Source organism: Rhincodon typus, chromosome 11 (genome assembly GCF_021869965.1).
Source record: "Rhincodon typus isolate 14 chromosome 11, sRhiTyp1.1, whole genome shotgun sequence".
Taxonomy (NCBI): Eukaryota; Metazoa; Chordata; class Chondrichthyes; order Orectolobiformes; family Rhincodontidae; genus Rhincodon; species Rhincodon typus.
Genome location: NC_063342.1, coordinates 36,837,091 through 36,847,497, shown reverse-complemented (window position 1 = coordinate 36,847,497; position 10,407 = coordinate 36,837,091). Strand labels below are relative to the sequence as shown.

The 10,407-nt window shown below is 38.2% G+C and overlaps 1 protein-coding gene across 1 annotated transcript in view; it reads left to right on the top strand.

The window, feature by feature from the left end:
- The first annotated feature begins 425 nt into the window (after positions 1 to 425).
- igsf3 (immunoglobulin superfamily, member 3) overlaps positions 426 to 10,407 on the top strand; it is a 41,251-nt gene continuing 31,269 nt past the window's right edge. The window contains exon 1 of the mRNA XM_020517406.2: positions 426 to 896. Within this exon, the coding sequence (XP_020372995.2) occupies positions 821 to 896 (76 nt within the window). The 5' untranslated portion in view covers positions 426 to 820. The remainder of the gene's footprint in view (positions 897 to 10,407) is intronic.

Below are 10,407 nucleotides of genomic sequence, written 5' to 3'. Positions count from 1 at the left end.
TTTTATTTAAATCTGGCTCACTGATGTCCTTTAGGAAAAAAGAAAATCTGTCCTTCTTACCTGGTCTGGGCTGTATGTGCCTCCAGGCTCCAACCAAGTGGCACACTTTCAATCCCCTCTGAGCAACTGGGGAGGGACAGTAAATATTTAGTCACAAACGCCCAGAAATTATATAAATTTGCTGCCACATCTAAACATACACAGATCCCTGAACTCTTACAAACAGGTCATTCAATACGCACTCACAGATGAGACTCTTTTTCCCTCACACACAGCCAAATCTGACTCTTATTTACACTCAGACATCACTGTCATACGTTGTTTCTCTTACATATACTCTCTCTCCATATCAGAATCTAATTTTCCCAGGCAGCCGCTGCCTATATTAGTAAACTTCCGGAACCTAAACTCTTAATTGACACCATGCCAGTTTAGAATCACTGCAGGCGAGATATTGTGACCCATTTACGTACAGTTGAAATTGGAAACGAGGACAAACGGGAGAACACAATTCACACCTAATGAGCCTCGCTACATCTGCTGCTACAGAGCCGATTTCCTTTAAACGAGTCTTTTTTTTAATCAATTGACATGAACTATATTCAGCACATTGAAGAAAGGATCCGTGCGGGGCTGACTTCCCTTAATGTCACGATATTGAAAATATACTTAAACCACTTCTGCCGTTGCTGCTGCTAGTGGTTTTAACCATTTTAGTCGTAAATTTGCTGAACACTGCGGTTTGTCTTTCTCCTAGCTACCTCTACGCAGATAAACCTCGTCTACAGCTGTCTTTTAGTCAAACTGCTGTCTGAGTGAAATGGAACAGTCCTGTTTTAAAGAGACATATTTGAAGATTGGAACTTTGCTTGTATTTTCGTTGATTTTCTCATTGGGTGAGTAATGCTTTTTCTTTGACTGTATCACTCGGCGCTACAAGCGTTTTAAAATATCATACCTGCATGGCCCTCGCTTAATCTGTTCCAGAAATACTAGTTCGAGAAGCCGCTCCCCTTTTTTTAAAGAATGGCTCAACGATATCTGATTAACTGGCAGTAATTGTAAAACAATTGGTGGAGCAGAGGCGATCAAAGTGAAAGCTTGCTGCCATGGTAATTGTTCCACACTTCAGAAAGAAATACTTTCTTTATATAGCATCTTTCATGGTCTCAGGACACCCTTTTACATTGAATGGAGTACTTCGGAACTGGAGTCAATCTTGTGCTGCAGAAAGCGCAGCAGGCAGTTAGCACACAGCAGAGTGATATTGACCAGGTAATCAGTTTCAGTCACGTTGATTTCGACATAAGTATGAGTCAGGACACTGGGGAGAACTCCCTTCCTCCGCCTTCAGATCTTTTGACATCGAACTGAGGGAGAAGAATCACTGATTTAGAACACTGCACCACCCACTTTGCAACACTCCCTCAGTCTTACATTGAGGTGTGTGCCCAGATTGCTCTAAAGCGGGATTGAAGCCTCAATCTTCTGGCTCAGGTGAGAAACAACCAACTAGGCAAGGGAAAAGATCACATTCCAACAAGGAACCTGTCACATTTCAATACAAAATGTGCAATAGAGAGCAGAGACCCTGCTGCACATTGATTACATAATCAAATACATCTAACTGTAAACAAAAACAACCAATGCTAGAAAAAGACAGGAAAACAGGCAGGGTTTTTTTTAATAGTCTTTCCTCCAAACAGGTTGTTTTGTTCTATACTAAACAAAAAAAACTGCGGATGCAAGGAATCAGAAGCAAAAACAGAAATTGCTGGAAAACCTCAGCAGGTCCAGCAGCATCTTTGCAGAGTTAACCTTTTGAGTCCAGTGATCCTTTTTCAGAACTGACTAATTTGTTCTATGTTCTTGATTTGTTCTATATTCACTATGTTCAAACTCAGGAAAACATTCCTACAACTGTCCAAGTCGGAACAGTGGCTGCTCTCTGAATAAATCTGCTGAAGGAGAAGCATTTTTAGTCACATTTATTATCTGCAGACTCATTATAGATTTCACAGCCTAGATCTTTCAGTAATTACTTATAGATTAGGCTTCTTTGAAATAGCAGTATATTTAATATTGCAAGTATTAACTATCTTGTATAAATATTATTGCACATTGAATCATATTAGAAGTTCTTGTCTATGTGCTAACAGCTGATCCCTAACCAAAACTGACAAGATGTTTCAACGCAGAAATAAAATGACTAACTGAAGAGTGATTCTTAGTTTGTGTTTAGATCTTGGGGTACTGAAGTTTCTAGTTTAAGAAAAAACAGGCTTGCATTTCTTTTGTGCTTTTCATTCACATTACCTAACTAATGACTCCATCCCTCTCCTTGGTAACACTCTGAGATTAAGCCAGTTTGTTCATAACCTTGATCCCAAGAGGAGTATCCAACTTCATGTTCATTCCACCTCTAATACCACCTATTGTCACTTCCACAAGGCTGCCTGACTTTACCCTGCCTTAGTTTTTCTGAGGAAGGGTCACCGGACCCAAAACATTAACTCTGTTTTCTCCTCCACAGATGCTGCCAGACCTGCTGAGCTTTTCCAGCAACCTTGTTTTTGTTCTAAGTTTATCTATAGCTGTTACCCTCATCCATGCTTTTATTATATTTAGACCCGACTTTTCCAGTACACTCCTTGCTCTTCTCCCCCATTCTGGCCTCCAATAAATTTGGGGTCATTAAGTGTCAAATGCCTGTCTTTTAATTCAAACGGGTTCAGTTATCTAGCCTTGCACCATAGGTGCCCATATCTTCAGTTATCTAGGACACAATCTTTAAAAGTCTGTGCTTACACCTTTCTGTCTCTCAATCTCACTTTTCTCCTTTAAGTCACACCTTAAAATCACCTCTTAACCTCAGATGATCTTATTTCTCTTTATGTATCTGTGTGTGTTTTTTTTTAAATGCTCCTTCAAAGTATCCTGGGATTTTTAATATGTTGAAGGTGCTATTATTGTAGGTAAATCAACACCAGTTACCTTTAATTCCGCTACTTATTTAGAAATCTCACAGACAATCCGGCACTGAAACAATGATTTAAACTTTATTGCATGTAGAAACCAAATTAAGACCCTTCAAGTAAGCAAGTTAACCTCACAACTCAACTTGGCTATTATCCGATTAATGGTGGAATTTAGCTACAATTTAAACTAAGAGTGTCTGCCTCTGGAAGTGTCCAGAATTCAATCCTTGTGCAACGTTCTTCTTTGTAGTTCTACTAATGAAGAGTTCTGGTGTTAGATTCTTATACAGTTTTGTTGTCCTTCAAGCCTGCAATGTAATATCATTGATCATGCTTTAGATTCTTTCATGAATGTTATTGACTATTCCTCTGAAACCATGAAGTCTGCAGCTTGACTTCTTCTTATCAGAAGTACAAACAGTTTCCCTGTTCCTTGTTACATTTGGCAATGACTGTCTATTTGAAGATACAGTTTTAGTGTGACTAACTCCTTAAATTCTTCTGCAGGCAATCAGTGGCATAAGGCAACCAGTTATCAAGCAGATGTCAAAACATTCTTGTTCATGTAGCTTCGACTGCTTTTTCTCCCAGATGTGGCTAATTGCCTGTAATTCCTGCATACTTTTGTCTTTAATGCTTCATAGTTTATTGCAGACAGAGGTATCGCTGATTCTTTCATATTTAACAGTTTATCTTTGTTTTCAATCCACGAACAGTTATTAAAGTTCTGAAGTGTATAACATCAATACATAAATGCTAGTTGTTTTCACATCAATCAAATTTCTGTCACTACCTTACAGCCAGTGAAGTACTTTTGTAGTCACTGCTGTAATGTAGGTAATCTGACAGTCAAGCCCCCACAAAAAGCAACGTGACAATGACCAGATAATCAGTTTTTGTGATTTTGATTGTGGGATAAACACTGGCAAAGACTCCATGGATAATAACTCAACTCTTCATTGATATCGCACCATTGGATCTTTTTTGTCTGCCTTAGGAAGCAATGAGACCTTAGTTTAACACCACATCTGAAAGGCAATACCTCTGATAGAGTGCAGCACTCTATCAGTATGGCACTAGAAGTTCACTTTGATTTTTGTGTTCAAACTCTGGAGTGGAACTTGAACTCAGACTTTAGCACCTGCACCAATGAACCGTTGCTGACACATTGTTTGATGTTGTATGCCAAAAGATCTAAATGATAAACTTTGTCACATTATTAACAAAACAGTGTATTTTGATCTACTATACCATAACTGATTGAGTAAAGGAAAGACTGAAAGTAAGTTTAACCTCATCTTCAGGCTTATGCAAGGTATTCTATGTATTGTAATCTGCTGTACGTGCATACGTGTGTGTATATAAATGTGAAGCAGAACTTCACAGCTGATCTGAAATCCAACCTCAAGTATACTGTTAGGATCTTGGTGGTATGTTGCTTCAATGTGAAGCCAGGATTCATGGTACAGTTATGATTGCTGATTAGATCTTAAGACTAAACAGATGAGAAGGATCAGAATTTGCTGGCATATGTTGCAGTTAGCTTCCAATTCTCCAGTTCTGTGCCACTTCGTTCTGCAAGAGTGAGCAAAGTGTGTCAGTGAATGGCCTGAATTTCTTTGAATGTTCTGCAATACTGTCATAAGATGATGTTGAATAGCTGGCACTGTATACAAACTGTGAGATGTGGGTGAGTGGCTTACAATTAGCATTGCTGTATGAGATGAGGTGTTATGCATGCAAGCTAGATATGTATCTATGAGTGATGGGTTGTAGCAAATTTGGCTTATGGCATGGTTCATGAGATATGTTATTTAGTCTTTGTGGGAACAAGGATGTTGCCACCATTCCTGTTCCTTTTTTTGTGTCTAAGGCCTATTTAATTTATAGTGGTAGAGGAACAAACATGAGAGAGTCTTAAGAAAAGGTTCTTATCTTAACAGGATGCAGATATTGTATAATAGAAATTAATTACTAGTTATGCTGGCTAGTTAGACTTTGTTACTACGTCTATTCAAAATCATAAATAATACATCTGTCCCCTTCAAGCTATTCTCCCAATTTCCCCATCCATCCTATATTAAATTGTCATAAATTGGGTGGATCTTAATGCATTCTCCAACATTTTAATGTTTTCAAACCGCTTACCCTATTCAACATATCCCCTAAACATTTTTTCCCATTGTTAACATATATGTATTCATTTATAAAACAATATTTACCATAATTCCATCTCCTACCAGGTCTGTAATATTACAATGATTTAATATTGGATGGATGGGGTAATTGGGAGAATAGCTTGAAAGGGACAGATGTATTATTTATGATTTCGAATAGACGTAGTAACAAAGTCTAACTAGCCAGCGTAACTAGTAGCCTGGAGGTATTCCAATGTTTCCAAAATGCATTCTTTTTTGACTTGGAAGATTGGGAGGTCTTGGGCTTGAGCACTGTTGACCTTGATTCTGATCTTGACCATGCATTGTCATACACTGTGTCGCAACAGGAGGACCATTTATCTCTTAGATCTCCTTTGCAGTAGATGTTGTTTCTGCCAAGTAAAGTGGCTGATCCGTTACCTTTTCTGGAGGCCACTTATCTCCTGAATGTCATTTTCAAAGGAACACATCCCTACTGTATCAAGAGTTGCCCAGCTACAACATCTGGTAGACTTTTAATCTCATGAATTTCCATCATGCTAGATGGCTAATCTGTGGAAATAACTACTTTCTTCTTTGCAGTTTCTGGACTGGATTTCAACACTGAATATATTCTTCTTTTCAACAGCGTCCTAAATCTGTGGACATTGTCTGGTTTCCATAGAATTATGTGTAGTTCATCTGCATTTTGTTCAAGCACATCTTTACTTTCAACCTGCTGATAGATTGTGTTAATGTATGTAACTCTTTATTTCACCTGTTGATTAGATTGGTTGTCTTTATTTGCCCTCATTGGTTGTTGTACTGGTGCAGAGGACATTTTCCCATCCTTAGTTAAGGTACTGGAGGATTGATACCTCCTTAGCATTATCACTGTCACAGACACTATTTGTTCTGCTTTGGAGTGCAAAGATTTGAAATATTCCTCTTGAACATGTGTCAGCTCATTCCCTGACATTCAATTTAAATCTGCAATCACAAATTGTTCTGCAAGCAATTTTGGTGTCTGAGAAACTTCAGTTAACCATTCCCCAATGAACTCGTGGGATGTACTGCTTATTCTTGTTATCAGAATATGCTTCTGCTTGTAAACTCTGCTGATTTTTGCAACCCAAATGTTCTTCAATGAAGATAAGAATGGAAAATATTTCCACCACTCCTGTGTGGTTGTAAATTTCCTTCCTGACAGTACTAAACAGTTCTCTTATGCCTACATAGAAACCCAATGACGAAGGGTCACCGAACCCGAAATGTTAACTCTGTTTTTTCCTTCACAGATGCTGCTAGACCTGCTGAGCTTTTCCAGCAATTTTGTTCTTGTTCCTGGAATCTTATACTAGTTGACTTTGGACTGGTTGGACAACCCTAGTTGTTCCTATACCAGTTGTTTTCTGATTCCATTCTATTTGAGTAAAAATAGAAAAACTTGATTCCCTTGACCTGTTTAACGTCTCTTGGGAGTAGTTGAACACCTGCTGCTACCTGAACAATGTTGAGCTCAAGACATAACTTCAGACTCAAAAGTGAGAAGTGTTGATGTGAAGCACATATATGCTCTCAACTCTTTTATGCTACTTGTGTTTCAGAATAATTTGCAGCATACTTTTAAAGTTGAGAATTATACTCTCTGGACCATATTGTTTAATCCCTGTGGGCTGTTTCTGTTTCTTCAGTCATGGTATTTAATATGATAAAATAGTTATAATCACCCCTGAATTAAGCTTAAAATTAATGAGATGACCCTTGACATAAACAGGTTCTGTCAAACTCAAGTCATTTGGATCTTGAATTTCCCTTAGGACTGCATTGAATATCTTTTATAATGCTGGTGATCCTATCATTTTCACACCTTTTATATGACTGAGCATTTGACTTTTTCGTGACTAAAACTGCATTCTAATTGTACCCGTCCTGTGGAAGTGACTAATAGTTTAATGAATGCTGTATCCTTTGTCATAGCTGGGCTCTGTTTGTGCTTGTCAGGATCTTTTGTTCCACAGGCCTACTCTGTGTACCATGTGGGTCTATGGGGTTTTTGTACTTCATAAACAAAATGGATTCTGTTGTTCTCTTGTGATAAAAATGTCCTTCTCCTCCCAGGGTTCATCTGTGATTCTTCCTGGTTTTTGTTTTCTGTATGATCTGCATGGCTACCTTCAAAGTCAAATGTTCTTTCGATTGCACACTCATCAATAATTTCAAGACTAATTCTGTCTCTTATGAATTCTGATTTCAAAGTTCCAGAGGCATAGATTTCTAATAATCTGTAGAGATAATTAACAAAATTATCAAAACCAGGGATTCCCCTGATTGCTGAACTCACCTATTAAATCTTGCTGTTTCAAGACTTTTTTTTCTCTCAAGATTAAAATAACATTTTCCCATCCTTAGTTAAGGTACTGGAGGATTGATACCTCCTTAGCATTATCACTGTCACTGACACTGTTCGTTCTGCTCTGGAGTACAAAGATTTGAAATATTCCTTTTGAACATATGTCAGCTCATTCCCTGACATTCAATTTAAATCTGCAATCACAAATTGTTCTGCAAGCAGTTTTGCTGTCTGAGAAACTTCAGTTAACCATCAGATCTTCATCAAAACTATCTATGCCTTTTTAGTGTTTTGTTAGTTTATAATATCAGCAGTAGATACTATTAAATACGACCATATATTTACTTGTTCAGCATATGATTTAATGTTAAGTTTGAAACAGTTCTGTACCTTAAGATCTCTTTTCTCTAAGATGTCTAATCCTGTGATCAAACAAAGGTAAATCTCAAATGCAGTATTATTTCTCTTGCTGTGTCTTCATACTGTGATTATTTATTCTTATCACTTTATATTTTACATTCGGCCATATCTCTATGATACTGTGAATTTTGTTTCCCTTGAAGACTTGTACTTCTGTAAACAGCAATTATGTTTTATCTTATAGTCATAGAGTCATAAAGTGGTACAGCATGGAAACAGACTCGTTTGTCTAACTCATCCATGCTGAACAGATATTCTAAATTTGGCACATATCCCTCTAATCCCTTCCTATTCATGTACCCATCCAGGTGCCTATTAAATGGTGTAATTGTACCAGTCTCTACCACTTCCTCTGGCAGCTCATTCCATACATGCACCACCCTCTGCATGAAAAGGTTACCCCTTAGGTCCCTTTTAAATCTTTCCCCACTTATCTTAAACCTGTGCTCTCTAGTTCTTCTTAGTCTTTAAGCTTTCAAACAGTTCAGAATTCCAATACTATATTTGTTTCCTTTTTTTTTTTGAAGCTTTTAACTAGACTAAATAATGGTAAATAACTGTATACTGGTGGGCTTTCCACATCACTGTGATCAAAATAGAGGTTTCCCACATTCTACAGGCAAAATGGACATTTCTTGATTTTCCACAGGCAAAATGGATGTGTTCCCGCCTTTCACAGCCTGATTCATAATGCATGACCTTTCCAAATACAGTCTTGCGCCTGCATGCTCCTGCCCAGAACCGCTATTTAAATTATTAATCTTTCAATGTATTTTTAAAATCACTATTGGAAAGTGTATGTCGCTGGCTGGCCAAATATTTATTCCCCATCTCTAGAAGTCCTTGAGATGATGGTGGTGAACCTTTGCAATCTATTCAACATTGTAGTCTCAAAAGGGTTCTTCCTTTGGAATCTATCCACTTTAGCTTGGAAATTTTCTCTTTTGTCACCATTACACTGATTTCTGATGCTTTCAACACTGTGACCTAAGCACGAAGTACTCTTGTGGCCCTTGTTTCCACTACTGTAGCTGTGTCTCTTGGTGCCTGTTCACTATAACAGCACTATAACATTCAATGTGAGCTATAAGTACTCATTATTTTAGCTTCTAGCCCTCTTACCCTGTTTGATTTTTGTGCCATTAATTTAAAGTTTCTCCAATTGCCCTACAGGGATTTTTAACTTTACTTTTGAAGCTCCAATATATTTGCTTCCTAACTGAGAATGCTTTCTGATGGAATTTGTAACTGTCAGATGTGATTATTCTTTAAGATTTTGCATCCACACACTTTAATCTGCCCATCTTACCAGGACAGACATAATGGCTTTAACCTGAAGTGAAGTGCCATTTCTTTCTTGTTGGTCTTTACGTGAGTTCTTGCTGACCACTTGCTTGTTCAAATTCTGACAGCTGCCGACTGTAATTCTTAAAGCTACAAAAAGTTTAAAACTGTACACTTACTTGGTTTCTGGAAATTTCAGCCCGGAGGTAAAACAGAATTTTATGCTCTTGTGCCTTGCAATATTCAATAATGTTCACTGCTGATCACCAACTTGTATTTATCGGTAAAAGAATGCTGCAACATTCCCCTTACCTTGACAAATGTATAGCCTGGTATTAAAAAGAACATAAAGCTTTGTTCTGACTAATCACAGAGGCTGAAAATAAGGAATTGTTTTAATCCTTGTCACCTGGCCATAACAAGACACATTTGCAGGGACCATATCACAATGCTGAATTGCACCAAAACTGTTAAAAATTACCAATTTCCAAATGTTGTCATGTGACTACATTCAGAACGCCATGCTGGTGATTGTCTGCTACCTTGGCAGCCATGGTTCATTCGGCCTGCACTTACCCATTGTTCCAGCGACCTTTCAACCAACATGTCAAGGTAGAGTGTGGCTGCTTTCTGACAAGGGTTGGCCACTCTACAATGACTACTCTCTATTATCCAACCACACTTAGCCAGCATGCAACCTAGTGACAACCAAACTGATATGAGGACACCATCAGGTAGACCATATGACTGAAGCAGTGATACTGCTGTCTACAGGAGCTCACCAGTAGTTGCTGCAGTAAGTGTTCCCATTCCTGGAGCTCCAATGAATCTTTAACAACTTGGCTATCATGAGGTCACACCTCTTACTACCAGGGTTCAACAACAAGCTCAAGAGGAAGAGGAAGAAAAAGTGAAACAAGGAAAGAAAGGCAGGAGACATCTGGTACAATACAATTCCAGGCAAGCTGCCTGTGAGCTCAGTATTTGACTCCAAATCCCATGAATAAACTTCCAAATCCCAAATGTTTGACAAATCTCTACTTTACCACTCCATTGTAACAGATCTGTGGTGAACAGTCAGCCAAGGTTGTGTTCAATGCTGGGAGTAACACATCACAATCATTATGATTAGAAGACAGCATAAGGTATGCACACTGCCTGCATCATTGAGTATGCACATCACAATCCACACAGCCGCTCTCTGGGTTATTCAAAGTAGCCCTTTGCATCTACA